This window comes from Ictalurus furcatus, chromosome 3, assembly GCF_023375685.1.
Source record: "Ictalurus furcatus strain D&B chromosome 3, Billie_1.0, whole genome shotgun sequence".
Classification (NCBI taxonomy): Eukaryota; Metazoa; Chordata; class Actinopteri; order Siluriformes; family Ictaluridae; genus Ictalurus; species Ictalurus furcatus.
Window position 1 is genome coordinate 22,824,428 of NC_071257.1, and position 15,722 is coordinate 22,840,149.

General features: G+C 37.8%; 1 protein-coding gene across 2 annotated transcripts in view; it reads left to right on the forward strand.

Moving 5' to 3' along the window:
• vcla (vinculin a) overlaps positions 1 to 15,487 on the forward strand; it is a 49,339-nt gene extending 33,852 nt beyond the window's left edge. The window contains exons 10-22 of one of the 2 annotated variants that reach the window (XM_053621552.1): positions 976 to 1,151; positions 1,482 to 1,672; positions 3,522 to 3,721; positions 4,706 to 4,834; positions 4,997 to 5,146; positions 5,693 to 5,801; positions 7,252 to 7,554; positions 7,652 to 7,776; positions 7,886 to 8,071; positions 10,472 to 10,663; positions 11,610 to 11,813; positions 12,847 to 12,951; positions 13,036 to 15,487. In XM_053621552.1, coding sequence (XP_053477527.1) covers positions 976 to 1,151; positions 1,482 to 1,672; positions 3,522 to 3,721; positions 4,706 to 4,834; positions 4,997 to 5,146; positions 5,693 to 5,801; positions 7,252 to 7,554; positions 7,652 to 7,776; positions 7,886 to 8,071; positions 10,472 to 10,663; positions 11,610 to 11,813; positions 12,847 to 12,951; positions 13,036 to 13,182 — 2,217 coding nt within the window. In that variant the 3' untranslated portion in view covers positions 13,183 to 15,487. The remainder of the gene's footprint in view (positions 1 to 975; positions 1,152 to 1,481; positions 1,673 to 3,521; positions 3,722 to 4,705; positions 4,835 to 4,996; positions 5,147 to 5,692; positions 5,802 to 7,251; positions 7,555 to 7,651; positions 7,777 to 7,885; positions 8,072 to 10,471; positions 10,664 to 11,609; positions 11,814 to 12,846; positions 12,952 to 13,035) is intronic. The other variant, XM_053621553.1, reaches the window with a different exon arrangement.
• The last annotated feature ends 235 nt before the right edge of the window (positions 15,488 to 15,722 follow it).

Consider the following 15,722-nt stretch of genomic DNA (forward strand, 5'->3'; position numbering starts at 1 on the left):
ATTGACTAGAAAAACAACACCAATATATAACAATCTAAATGCAAAGAAAGGGAAGACAGGAAACTTGGGGAGATGTGTGACTTCAGATGAGTACGGATGCAGATAAGGAGAGGAGATGAATTTGATTAGGGTGTGTAACTTCCTGTTCACTGAAAAAAAAAAATCCACTACCCATTACGTATTTTATATATATATATATATATATATATATATATATATATATATATATATATATATATATATATACATGTGTGTGTGTGTGTGTGTGTGTGCGTGTGCGCGTGTGTATATATTATATATATAACATGACATTATATGAAGCAGATACTGTGATATAAAAAGCATGAAAATGGTATATCAGTGTATGTATATGTAATTTTCTCTATTTTGTGGCAACGCTTAATATAATATGCATATATATGTGTGTGTGTGTGTGTGTGTGTATATATATATATATATATGTATATATATATATATATATATGTATGTATGTATATATATAACTACATATACATACACTGATATACCATTTTCATGCTTTTTATATCACAGTATCTGCTTCATATAATGTCATGTTAAGTTCTTATAAAGCTTTCTTTCTTTCATGTCTGGTGTGTTTGTTCTTAAGCCCTTAAAGTCTCTGCTTGTTATTCATTTATTTAAAGCAGGTTTTCTATTAATTGGTATAAATTATTTAGTAATTATATTGAAACTAACAGCAATTAATCAGTGTAGGGTGTAGGTCATCCAATGATGCATCTCTGAGTTTCAAAGGGTATTTATATTTAAACAAAAAACCTTTCTGTTATGCAGTTATATACTTTTTGAAATATAATTTTAATAGTATACATATTTCAGGCTTTTTTAATCGTGGTGTACTTTCAAACCTCAGCTAGAAGTGAAGATGTGCAGGTGCAGGGTTGATCCACTTTTCTGTGTCGCTTGGTGTTGTGTGAGCACTCTGTGTTTGCGCAGAGCTGGCTGGCTGATCCTCATGGAGGTCCTGAAGGAGAGGAAAATATCAGAGCTCTGTTAGCTGAAGCCAAGCGCATCGCTGATCTGTGTGAGGACCCCAAAGAGAGAGATGACATTCTGCGATCTGTTAGCGAAATCGCTGGCCTCACCGCCAAACTCGCTGAACTTCGCAGACAGTACGTTATCCAAAACATGAAAATGCTGAGAATTGATAATGATGCCAGCTAGTGATTTGCAAAATACTGTATATAGTCATGTGACCTTGACATTATTGATCTTGATATTATAGTCTGTTTGTTTGAAATACAATATATGTAGTATGTTTCTTTAATATAGGCTTGATATACAGTATACTCAGGTATACTGTATAACACTTGAGTGATACCTTCAGGTCTTCTGTATTAGTTTGGGCAGACCGTATATGTTTAATTATTGTGTTTGTTTACTCTATTTTCCTCTGATTTATCTTTGCTGTCTGATCTGAGCCATATTAATCTGTTCCTCAGGGGTAAAGGTGATACTCCTGAAGCCAGACTGCTGGCCAAACAGATTGGCACTGCTCTACAGAACCTACAGGCCAAGACCAATCGTGCTGTAGCCAACATGCGGCCAGCCAAGGCTGCTGTGACCCTGGAGGGCAAGATGGAGCAGGCTCAACGCTGGATCAACAACCCCAATGTGGATGACCGTGGAGTTGGTGAGCTCACTTATCGATGGTTATAAATGAACAAGTGAAGTATGAATGAACACATAACTGAATTAATGAATTGATATCAGCCTATAAATGGGGAACGAACCTCCTAGTTGAGTAGACTATCCCAGGTTAAGGAGTTGGAAGATGGAGGGGGTGTTTTCTTTAACTTCTACTGGTTGGAGTTGCGACCTTGAGTCAAATGCATTATAAGATATCCTGTTTTCCCAGATAAAGCAGTGTTAAGACAAAACATCAGTAAAATTCATCCTATTCATTTCTGTAGCAGTCACACCAAACTTTTCCTCACTGTTGCACATCTGAAAAATGTTAGACCTACATTCTCTCCAAAATTGATGCATGTTAGTATCAAGCCACCCCATCCACCAACGTATGCTACGTTTTTTGCTGTTTCCTTTCTGCCTCCTAGGATTTAACACCCCTCTTTTATTGTGAAAACTTAAAAACGATACCACCATTACCTCTAGGTTTAATATAAACTGTAAAACTAGAGATAATGGGAGAAACAAATGTTATATGCTGACATTGAAGGGAACGTCATTTGATTGCTGTGATTTGCTATGATTAAAAAAGATGGGTAAAAATCTAGTAGTAATGATTATTGTGATGGAAATGTAATATTAGCACATGCCTTCCTTTTTCTGTTTTGGTATAATTGAATCACGGCCATTGGAAGGTAGTGTAACTGTGCTTTGGTATCTGTGTATCTAATGATGGGCCAGCTGTGCTATAATGAAAGACACTGCTCATTTGGGACTATTTACTGTAGAAACCCCAAAGGACGACAAAGCCATATCAAGTGACATATACATCTGTGTGTAACGAAGTCCGAGCACCGTGTCTCTGGCCTTCTGTTGGCCAGAAAAATGAACAGATGGTAATGGATATTAATTTGTTCAGGTCTTAATGAATGCTTTTTTTTGTTTACATTACTTCAAATTTTGAACAGCAAAACTTATATCCAGTCACATTATTGTATCAGCCCCTTAGCATGTAAACCTTGGAGTAATGTTTAACGTAACATGAACTAGGCACACAATCACTTTACGTTTATACATGTTCAGCCTACGATTTATATTCTTATACTGGGTATTAGCATTCTGTAAGAACAATCATTTTATAATGTCTTGTTAATTTCCCTAAAAGGTAACGAGGGCTGTGTAAATTTATTTGTTAACAAGGAAGAAGATACACCTAGGACTATGTTAACTGTCTACAAAACACCAGCTGCAAACAGTAAAAGCGAGGTTTGCAGGGGTTTGAATGAAATCTGGTGAAATGTTAGTTAATGTATTTTTGCCTGACTTTTAGAGAAAAATGGATAACATGAGCTGAAGATGTCAGGGTTATTGTCACAGATATGACATCTGAACATTGCTGCTCATGATTTCTGATTGACACACAGTATCCTCTCTCTACTGCACTACTTTACAAGTTAGTTGCAATAAATGCAATATTAATGGTCAATGATATTGTTCATTGAAAGAGTATAAGTGTAAAAGAATTAAAGCGTTTTATGTTACATTTCATTTAACCTTTGATTAAATGAATTTTACTTTTGTAGAGCAGGTTACCACGGTAACTTGGTTAATTGTAAGTGTGCACGGCTATTAATTTCCCCCTGAGTGGTTGCCCGTCTATATTTAAGCCTGTACATTCCAGAGACGGTGTTTTGGAATTTGATGTTTGCAACTCCTACTGAGCCTTGAAGTGTATAATGTCCAACCAATATACTGACACCACTTTTTTTCTGTCTCTGTGTCTTCCTGTCTGTATCTCTGTCTGTCTCTGTCTGTCTGTCTGTCACTGTCTGTCTCTGCCTGCCTGTGTTTAGGTCAGGCTGCTATCCGTGGGCTGATAGCAGAAGGCCGCAGACTGGCTAACTCTCTTCCAGGGCCGTACAGGCAGGAGCTGCTGGCGAAGTGTGAGCGTGCGGAGCAGCTGATGATGCAGCTGTGTGACCTGGCTGCTCGGGGAGAGGGAGAAAGTCCTCAGGGTCGTGCCGTAGCTGCTCAGCTCCTTGATGCTCTTAAAGTAAGAGGAACAAAGGCAGAATTGGCCTTTAGACCTGAGTAAACAGAAGCTGCAGTTACAGACTATAAAATATGCTGTGCAGTACAGTACACTAAATCGGGTCATAATCTACAACAGTGCAGAAAAGCTTGTCACAATCTATACTGTGTATTTAAAGTCAGCAACCAGTGGGAATATGTCAATCCGAATATGTTGAGTATATATAGTTTTACTCTCATTGGTTCCTGAATTTTTGGACACCCTGTACAACAGTACAGCAAATCTGGTCACAATCTACAGCAGTACAGTAAATCTGGTCAGAATCTACATAGAACAGTACAGCAAATCTGGTCACAATCTACAACACTATAGCAAATCTGATCACAATCTACAACACTACAGCAAATCTGGTAACAATCTACAACAGTACAGTAAATCTGGTCACAATCTCCAATACTACAGCAAATCTGGTCACAATCTACAACAGTACAGCAAATCTGGTCACAGTCTACAACACTACAGCAAATCTGGTCACAATCTACAATAGTACAGTAAATCTGGTCACAATCTACAACACTACAGCAAATCTGATCACAATCTACAACAATACAGCAAATCTGGTCACAATCTACATACAACAGTGTAGTAAATTTGGTCACAATCTACAACAGTACAGTAAAACCAGTCATTAGAGGAGCACTCTGAATGCCTGATCTAATTCAGTTCACTTCATCTTTATTTGTAGAGCACATTTAACAATAGACACTGACAAAAAGCAGCTTTACTGAAATCGGGATGTAGATTTAGACCCTGATTGAGCCTGAGGCAACAGTGGCAAATAAAATCTCCTTGTATGATTGAGCAGCGCCATCTTCTGGTAGCTATTGACACTGTTATTACCTAATTATTCTTATTACCTAGTCATTTGTTTGGAATATATTTACATTGTACCATTATTTTATATATTACTGATTTGTTTCATTTCAAACATTATTCTGTTTTCAGGATTTGAAAGCAAAGATGCAGGAGGCAATGACACAGGAGGTCTCTGATGTATTTAGTGATACTACGACTCCAATCAAGCTTCTAGCTGTGGCAGCTACAGCTCCACCCGAGGCCCCCAACCGGGACGAGGTGTGTGAAACACGCATTAACTACATAGACATATGGCACTAAAGAGTTGACTTTTTTTTTTTTTTTTTTAATTATTATTATTGATCTGTTACTCAGTGGTGGATGGCTAGAAATGGGCAAGGTACCTAGCATGCACAATGTTTTTCTTTCTTTCTTGCACAGGTCTTTGATGAAAGAGCATCTAACTTTGAGAATCATGCTAACAGGCTGGGGGCCACAGCAGAGAAAGCTGCTGCTGTAGGGACAGCCAATAAGAGCACAGTGGAAGGGATCCAGGCAACAGTGAAGTCAGCCAGGGAGTTAACACCTCAGGTATGTAGAAGGGTCACCACTGGGACTATGTGTGTGTGTGAGTGTGTGTGTGTGTGTGTGTGTGTGTGTGTGAGAGAGAGAACATTACATTCTGCTCCTGTGTATATTGGCAAGAGTGACAGATTTGATATTTAACCATTGGCCAAGACAGAGACCCATTTATACACACAGTTGCTACACTCACTGGCCATTTTATTAGGTTAACCAAGCATATAGGTGCACATTGTAGGTGTCCAGTTCCATGAATTTTCAATGACTGGAGCCCATCTGTTGCTGTCCACCCCTGTCCACTAATGGACAGGGATCAACATAGGGCCAGATATGATTTCTCAGCACAGCGGTGACGCTGACTGACAGACTAGTGGCATGTTTTTGAGCATGGTGCTGATACAAGTGGATCAGGCAACAAAAACCATTGTAATTGTGGGTTATTTCTTACTATTCTGTAATAATGGGGACTTTCGCTGATCGCAATTTGAATTGTATGTGATGTTTAGTGTGAAGCTAGACATTTGTTTGGACTTTTTTTTTAATTGTCCTGCACAGGTTACTTCTGCTGCACGTATTTTGCTCAAGAACCCTGGCAACCAGGCAGCGTACGAACATTTTGAGACCATGAAAAACCAGTGGATTGACAATATTGAAAAAATGACTGGTATGCAGAATGTTTGCTTAGTTTACATATATAATGTACTACTTACAGTATAATATACACTCTCAGTTAAAAATTGTACTGAATTGTACTGTTCCTTGTCGCTGGGGTGGGACGCTTATTTTTTAAATATCTTTAACATGTATCTTTCACCTGGAAATCTGGATATAGTTCACCTTTCTGAAGTAGTGATTAAAGATAGATTAATGGAGCTGTAATTACTTTTTAGACTAAAGCTTTGAAAGTACACCACGTGCACCTTTCTAGGTAAAAGATGCATACTAAAGGTATAAAAGATGTACCCTTGAGGGTAGCACCCCAGTGACAAGGAAAGGTACAGTTTACTACCCTTTTTTGAGAGTCTATTAAAATAAAAATGGTAGTACTATAGGTCTACTACACGTTATATGATATAAACTGTGTATTGCTATAGTTAATAGTAGACCATGTGTAAATAGTATGTGACAGTATACTCTTAGACATAAAGGTACCAAAGTTTTCTTTGTCACTGAGGTGGAACCATCAAGTGTACATCTTCTGTACCTTTAGTATGGATCTCTCACCTGGAAATGTGAAATATAGTAAACTTTAAAAATTATTTAATGTTTATATCAGTGTTGCCAAATGAATTGTCGTTGTACATGTTACAGTGACAATAAAGCTTCCCTTCTTCCTCCTCTTCCTTCCTCTTCCTCTTCTTCCACATTAAGGACCACTCGTGCATCTTTCAAGTTTATTCTAAAAGCTAATTAAAGGTACACCACATGCACCTTCCCAAGTAAAGGATAAATATTAAAAGTACAAATCCTGTCTCTGTGGTGGTAAAACACCAGCAACAAGAAAAAGTACAGTTCCGTACCTTTATTTCTGAGAGTGTATAATGTATAAGAGCCAGGCAATATGATGATATAATATCACAATTCTGATACATTATGTCACAATATGCTTTTCTGAGATACTGTGTATATTGTGATATCTTTTTATTAAAATGTTCTTTTTTTATAATAATAATAATAATAATAATAATAATAATAATAATAATAATTACAAACTGATTGGAAGTCACTGATGTGATTTAAAAATGTTGTACTGTTTTGAAATTAATCTTTAAATGTAAACATTTTTACAGACGTGTTTTTCTCCTTTTCAGCTAAAATGTATTTAATTTTTTCTAAGCAAAGTAATAATATAAAAATGTAAAATACGTGTATTTTTGTAGACATTATGTAAAAAAAAAAAATTCTTCAGTTTGTTAGCTAACCTTTACTGTATATTGTGATTCATATCGTGTAAGAATTGTGATATGATTTTTCATATATTATGATATATATGATATATTATTTGTTTTATAGTCCACCCCTATAACGCACTACAAGGGATTCCAGTAAGAGTTAGTTAAGTAAAATCATATCTATTGTATATATTAAACTGTCTTCCTTCTCCCCTGTCTCAGGTTTGGTAGATGAGGCTATTGACACTAAATCCCTCCTGGATGCCTCAGAAGAAGCCATCAAAAAAGACATCGATAAGTGCCGTGTGGCTATGGCGAACGTTCAGCCCCAGATGCTGGTAGCTGGAGCCACTAGCATTGCCAGACGGGCTAACCGGATACTCCTGGTGGCTAAGAGAGAAGTGGAGAACTCTGAAGACCCTAAATTCAGAGAGATGGTGAAAGCAGCCTCAGATGAACTGAGCAAAACAATTTCGCCCATGGTTATTGATGCCAAGGCTGTAGCAGGAAACATCCAGAATCCAGGTGAAGAGGATTGGTCTTTCATCACAAGCCTTATAGAGCATGTTTAATCTTCTTGTGGTTTCTAATTCAAATAAAATGTCCTGTTGCTCTTGAGCAGGTCTTCAAAAAAGCTTTCTGGACTCAGCGTACAGGATTCTGTCTGCTGTTGGGAAAGTCCGAGAAGCCTTCCACCCTCAGGAACCTGATTTCCCTCCTCCTCCTCCAGATCTGGATCAGCTGCATGTTAGTGCTGCAGCTTTGCCATGTCTTCTCCTTAGTCATTAATGCGGCATTGTTTTTCTGAACACTACAAAATATTTCGCTCAGACAGCGCTTCTGTCCTGTGTGTCAGGTAAATGATGAACAGGCTCCTCCGAAACCACCGCTGCCAGAGGGAGAAGTTCCTCCCCCCAGACCTCCTCCTCCTGAGGAGAAGGACGAGGAGTTCCCTGAACAGAAGGCCGGGGAGATGGTGAGCGAGCCAATGATGGTGGCCGCCAGGCAACTACACGATGAAGCCCGCAAATGGTCTAGTAAGGTGAGTCTTCTTAATGTGTGTCATCTTAAAAGCATGTTTGTGGTTTCTGTTTGGTTTTAAGCTTTCTCAAGTCCTGCTGTAAAATGCAGTTTGAGGAAACTAAAAAAATGAAATGTTTAATATTTACATTTTAAGACAGTACAGTATTGCACATACCAGAAAGTCATGTAGACATGTCTTGAATTTCGCACTGGTGCAGAGACACGCTGTTGGATCAAAATGGACGTCTTTTCTTTATTTTATTTCTAACCCTGAAATTTGGAAAATCAGATCATTCAGATGATTCCAATTTCAGTGAAGATATGGAAACTGTCATCTACAAAAGGTGTTTGCTTGCCTTTAATGAGCATATTAATGTCTAACCTTTTGTTACCAATAACCATTTTATTTCCAGCTTTGGACAGGAAGTATTTCCAGCTTTGGTCCATTTTGTAAATGATTTACATTTATCTTGTTGTCATATTTTATCCTCAGTGGACAAACGAAGAGGCCGTTCTGTTATTACTATTGAATCACTACCAAAAGAGTGTATCAGTACCAAAAGAGCCGACGTGCATGAATATTTATTGAGCAATATTAAATCATTTGTTTGCATTTGTCTTTTTTTGTTCACTTCTGCTCATAATCCCTGTCTTTTTAAGGCCTGAACTGAGAATCTGTAAACTTTGAAAGTACAAAGGCAAAGCGGAGTCGCTCTATTGGATATTTTATTGGAATTTTGTTGGAGGTTAAACAATTTCATGAATGCTTGTGGACAAATCTTATTCCCCAGGTGCAGAATTGGTTTTGTATTTGCATTTTATTTTGGCTGGTGGTGGTGAAAATATACTTTTGCATCATGCTGCTACTCAGGTCATGTCTAAAAAAAAATGTCTAGAAGCTATTAATCTATTAGCATGCTTTTAGAGCAGTTTGCCTCTTTTTTCTTATTTTAAATGCCAAATCTTTTACTAATGTACAATACACAGTCCGCTCTAAAACTACTGGAACGGCAAGGTCAATTCATTTGTGCTATACACCAAAGACAAAAGGATTTGATCAAAAGATGGATATGAGACAAGAGTTTAAGATTTCAGCTTTTATTTCCTGGTATTTACAGCTAACATAAACAATAGAGGCTTCTGTATCAGACCATCCTGTTCCAGAAGCAGCCATGCAAGCTCAAGCCATGACACTACCTCCACCATGTTTCACAGATGAGCTCGTATGTTTTGGATCATGAACAGATCCTTTCTTTCTCCACACTTTGGCCTTTCCATAACTTTGCTAGAGGTTAATCTTGGTTCCAGAACAGCTCTGTATTTCTTTCCAATGCGAAATTCCAATCTGGCCCTCTGAGTCTTGCTGCTGATGAGTGGTTTGCATCTTGTGGTATGGCCTCTATATTTCTGCTCTCAAAGTCTTCTTCAAATGGTGGATTGTGATACCTTCACCCCTGACATGTGGAGGTTGTTCACAGCTCTCAATGTTTGTCTTCAGCTGTTGTTGCTTTCCTTGGCCAACCCATTCAGTGTCTGTTGCTCAGTACACCAGTGGTTTCTTTCTTTTTCAGTACATTCCAAATTGTTGTATAGGCCATGCCCGATGTTTGTGCAGTGCCTCTGATTGATTTTCTCAGCTCCAAAATGGCTCGCTTTTCTCCCATAGACAGCCCTCTAATCTTCATGTTGACTTATCCTTTTTTAATAACAAATGCAGTCTTCACAGGTGAAACACTGAAGGCTAAAACCAAAGTAGACATTCAAAACTATTTATTGTTTAAACAATCAATCTAATAGGACACACCCGAGTAACAAGAAACACCCGTCAGTCACATGTTCCAATATTTTTGCTCACCTAAAAATTGGGTGGTTATAAATACTTTTATTTAGATTAGATGTATCTCATCTTCATCTTTTCATCTCAAACCCAAATGTCTTCAGTCAACAGAAAAATACAATTGAATTGACCTTGCCATTCCAGAGGGGACTGTACAGTGTTTAAAATATAAATGTATTCAATTTTCCTTAACTGTTTTGTTTTTACTAAAAAAAAATAATAAAAAAAAGGAGCAGAGAGACTAAATTAATTGAATTCTATTATTCTCTTCTAGTTTTGCATATAGCAACACAAAGACCAGTTTTTGTACATGAGAATAGAAAATGCTGAGTGCTTCAGCCTGATTTTAGAGCAGTCTGTGTGCAGTAACATTCCTGCTAGCTTATCCAACAGGACCACAATGCTACCTCTGCCTTCCTGTCCCTAAACCCCATGTCTCCCTCTCGTCTCACTCTTTCTCCTCTCCTATTCAATAGATTTCCATCTCCATCCAGTGCCTCTCATACTAACTCTCTCCTCCTTTCTCCACACTGCTATCCCTCTTTCCCTCCTCCTCCTCTCCCTCCTCCTCCCCTCCCCCAGCCCGACGCGACAGACGAGCGTTTTGTGACCGCTGCGGCGGACGTAGATATAGACGATGAGGACGAGTTCACAGACAACGAGGACGATTACGAGCCTGAACTGCTCTTAATGCCCTCCAATCAGCCCGTTAACCAGTCCATGCTGGCTGCTGCCCAGTCCTTGCACCAGGAAGCTCGCAAGTGGTCCAGTAAGGTACTTGTGCTTCCGGGCCCTGAGGGGCTGCAGCATCTGTTCTGCACCCAGATGTGACTATGGGAACATACAAACCAGCTGCTGCTGCTGCATCACATTTGGGTCCAGTGTAATTTTATTGCTGCTGAGGTTGCCTATGACAGTTCTATGAATGGCGAGTTTGTTGTGCATTTCTTTGATAAACTGATACTGGCTTCACAAGTCCATCGCTGCTCTTTTATTTTTTTTTCTGCTTGTCACGCCTCTGGACTGGTTTGACAGAGGAGCCGTTCACTCAGTCTGTGCTGTCAGTCACTCAGCTTTTGCCAACATGTGAAGCCAACGATGACAGTTTCCCAATGACTTCAGGGTCACACTGTGATGAAGTCATGACACCTGCCTGTTTTTTTTTTTTTCTTTTATACTTGCTTTTATTCTAACCAACTAAATTAACACACTAATGCCATGAGTATGAACTCGACAAGGTCATGTGCACGTCTTGAACTCCTTCTACAGTCATTAAAATGTTTGTTTTTGAAGACAAGTGTTATAGCATGAGTCTCAGGTTTGGAGTCTCCAACTGGATATGAACTGATGTCCTTTTCCTTTTTCATGAACTGTTATAAGGTTATGTATGTTTACTAGCTGTCTGTTACTAATTTCATATAAGGCATGATGCAGGAATGGAATTGCAATGGATGAATCTGTGATTAACACTTTGGTCTGTCTAACCCTTTTGTGAACACAGCACTGCAGCATTAAGGTATAGAATAAATTAAAGACACAATGCTATTCCACAGAATTGAAATATGACAGAATGTTACCTTAGATGTAACTTGATGCATTATATGGTTTTAAATCTATCACTCACTTGGTTTTATATTATCTAATCCGATTTTCCACTCAGGTAGCATGTCCATCCATCATGGCTTTTTTTAGAAATCGCCTGGGTCTTGTTTTTCCTCAGGGTAATGATATTATTGCAGCAGCTAAGCGAATGGCCTTGCTGATGGCTGAAATGTCACGTCTGGTGCGTGGAGGCAGCGGCAACAAGCGCGCTCTGATCCAGTGTGCTAAAGACATCGCCAAGGCCTCTGATGAGGTCACGCGGCTGGCTAAAGAGGTGGCTAAACAGTGTACTGACAAACGCATTCGCACCAACCTACTGCAGGTCAGTATGGACACATCTCCTTAGTCTTGTGTTCTAATTATAATAATCATTATTTATAGAAACCGGTGGGGAGGCTTATGGTGGCTTAGTGGTTAGCACATATGCCTCGCACCTCCAGGGGTCGAGTGTTTGAATCCCACCCCTGCCCTATGTGTGCAGAGTTTGCATGCCCTCCCTGTGCTTCAGGGGTTTCCTCACCCAGTCCAAAGACATGCGCTGTAGGCTGATTTGCATTTCCAAATGGTCCTAGCCTGAGTTCCCTGGGATAGGCTCCATGCCTCGCTTATCCCGTGTAGGATAAGCGGCACCGAAAATGGATGGATGGATGGATGGATGGATGGATACAGCACAGAGCTCAAAATGAAAAGTGTTTTACTATGAAAGATTAAAAGAGGAACAAAAGTATTTATAATAAGGCACATTCATGAAAGACACTACAATCTCATGAAGTCAGAACTCTAAAGAACTCAGAATAGACCAAGTATAATGTTAACACTGTCTATGAAGCCTATATTCTTCAGTTGTTAAGCTCTTAAATCATTAAAACTCTTATAATTCTTTGTTTGTAAGGATTTACCAGTTCTTACATTTGAAATGTGCATCGTGTGTTTTTATAATTGATAATAATATGTATTTCAGTTGCTTTATAATCATTCCCAGCTCATTATTAGTTATAAAATGTGATTCAGTACAGCACACGACATAATATATAATTAATAGTGACCCGTGCATTACACCATGATTATAATTGATCGAGAATTAAGAGTTATTTATAGAATATTAATAGAGCTTCATGAGGCATTGTTGGAGTTTCTAAAAAGGCTTATAATAAATCATTACCAGAAACTTTTAAGCATTGTTATAAAGATATACGAATATGGACTTCGTAGAGTTTCTTATATGGATTGAACAAGATCCTAAATCCAGTAACGTTTATGAGAAACAACCAAACAATTCTTTACGTCTGAAGGTACTTTGGACATTGTTATTTTTCAGTCCCACGTGTGCTTACTGTATGTGCTTTGTGGCTCAGGTGTGTGAGCGGATCCCTACCATCAGCACTCAGCTGAAGATTCTGTCCACGGTGAAGGCCACCATGCTGGGACGCACTAACATCAGTGAGGAAGAATCAGAGCAGGTGAGAGTTAATCAGATATCGCTATTTTAAATATCCCTTCAGCGGCATTCAATAAAGCTGATCATGTGATTGTGCTCCATGAAGGCTACTGAGATGCTGGTCCACAATGCACAGAACCTGATGCAGTCAGTGAAGGAGACGGTGAGAGAGGCCGAGGCAGCCTCCATTAAAATCCGTACAGATGCAGGGTTTACTCTACGCTGGGTCAGAAAGACCCCCTGGTACCAGTAAAGCACCAGTTTCTTCCGTCATGTTCTTAGTCTTGCCTTTTAGAACACTAAGATCTAGTGGCCTAACGGAGTGCGAAATCGAAACGACATGTTACACTGATGGACACTGATCATAAATGTTATGAATTCATGCCTCACTCTTTGCTTTGTGAAGGAATTATTATCATTTTTTTGTGGTTATGGTTCTTAAGGTTTGCTCTTGTCCCTTTATCTCTCACTATGTTTAAAAAGTAGGACTATATAGGATGAAGAGTTTTTAAATATATATTTTTGGTATGTTGGGTTTCATTAATTGATCCAAATTTCAGGTATATATATATATATTTTTTTTGCATGAAGAAGTTTTTTTTCTTTTTCTATTTTGTATTGAAGGACTATGAGTCAACCTTGTGAACACCTCTCTCATGAGGTCATAAGGTTTTCATATTGAGAGTGTATATATTTATATTTCTTAACGCTGTCTACACCTGATTATTAATTATACATTTCAGTAAATGAAACGCGTAACTCAAGAGAACGTTTTTAGCTTTACTCACATGTGCTGATTGTATTAGGTATTAATTCACCTTTTAATGAAGCTTTATTTAGCCTATATTTACAGAAAGGATATGATTGATGTCGCAACGATTTTTTTTTTTTTTTTGCTGGTTGCCTCACAAATTGACACCAAAGATTCTGTTAGTTGTAGTTCTACTTCTATAATCTTAGCACTGTCTGATGAAATAAATATAACTTTAATGTATTTGAGCTTTACTGAACTTTGGATTACGTTTAAACCATGCCACCACTCAGTGCTCACCACTTAAAATAGCTTGTGTGTGTGTGTGTGTGTGTATTTGCTGACCACTGTAGAAAGATTTAATCATTGTGAAATGACCTCATTATGGTCAGAAAGTTAAGATGAATCTCTGAAGCACAATCCATGCAACAGTTATTTCCATTCAGCATCATATAAACATCAAAGTCAGTCTTATTTTGAAATAATCCGTACTCTAGACCTGGCTCTTTTGAACTTGACATCACCATATACAAAAATGCTACATATATACATAACTACCTCTATATTGACATTTTGAGAAGTATAAATGTAGAGCTAGTAAAAAATTGCAGCATAATACACAGAACGTCTGTTTGGACAAAGGTCATTGAGCTCTCATGGTTCTTCACTTCTTATGGAACATCCTCTACTTTCCTGCAGGCTGGACAAAAAACTTCAAATTAAAAGCCAGGTCTGTTAAAAAGAAACTGTCAAATAATAATTCTTTCATACAACTGTTCAAGATGCAAGTAAGTAAAGAATAAAACACTTGGTGCATGTTGTCATTGGAAAATAATCAATTATGGGGTGATGGGTTGCACTCCCCAAAGTTGATTATTTTCCTATAACAAAGTGACAATTCAAATGTTTCATTCATCCATGAATGAATGAAACATATTTTTTTCTACATTTATAGTTACATTAGATGTTCTGGAACATGCACAAATTAAGTTAGTTCCTATTATCACATATAACAGCTTGAAATATTATAGCCTGCCTACACTTGTCCCACTTGTCATTTTACGGAGGAACTGAAAAGCACAATGTCCTCTCTCTTAAAGACTTTCCTATTGCAGAAAACTTACTGACTGCTACAAAGCACATGAGACTCCTTCCATAAACATACAAAAATAAACAGCTCCTTATAAAAAGCTTCAAAATATCAACAATTATACATTTTTTAAATCAGCTAATTATTAGGTTTAGATTATGTGGTGTGCCCACCATACAAGTTCCTTCTAAAAGAGCTGTTGCTATAGAAACTGTAACATATTTGAATGAGCACATTAATAGACATTTGTGCTTTGCCTTGCAGTCAGCACAACTGTCAGAGCTGCTGTTATAGAAAATACGCCTTCTGAGCAACCAGCGCTGTGGTAGAATTATTGTTATGGCTGTAAGGAAGTGAAGTCAAAGTTATAATATATAATATATAAAGTAACGCTACACCTTGCTAATGCAGCTGATCGATTTTGGTCTGAAATGTCCTGCTTTTCTGAAATCTTTGTGTATGCTGCATTTTTTCACTACCTTTACATTGATTACTCAATTTATAAAATATAAAAAAAAAAGCCTTTTTCATGGTTGCCAAGGTGACACTGGACTTTTTGTTCCCAGGCTGCCCAGTGTCTCTAAAATCCAAAAATGTTACTTGGCACCCTTTTAAGAAATATTTTTGATTAATTTTAATGTGTTTGGAATATGTGGGTAACGATTACACAAGACCCAGGTGGCTTGTTCACACAATTTAATATGACGCGGAAGATGCACTGCCTATATATATATATATATATATATATATATATATATATATATATATATATATATATATATATATATATATATATATATATATAAAAAACACTTATTTCTAGAAGTTATGAATGTGTTTAGAGAAATGATTGGTGCCTCATTGTGAGTGTTTACAAGGCTGAATTTTGTATGTTTGTAATAGCATGTTTCAGGTCAAGAAGTATACAATGTATGAATGTATAGATGACACT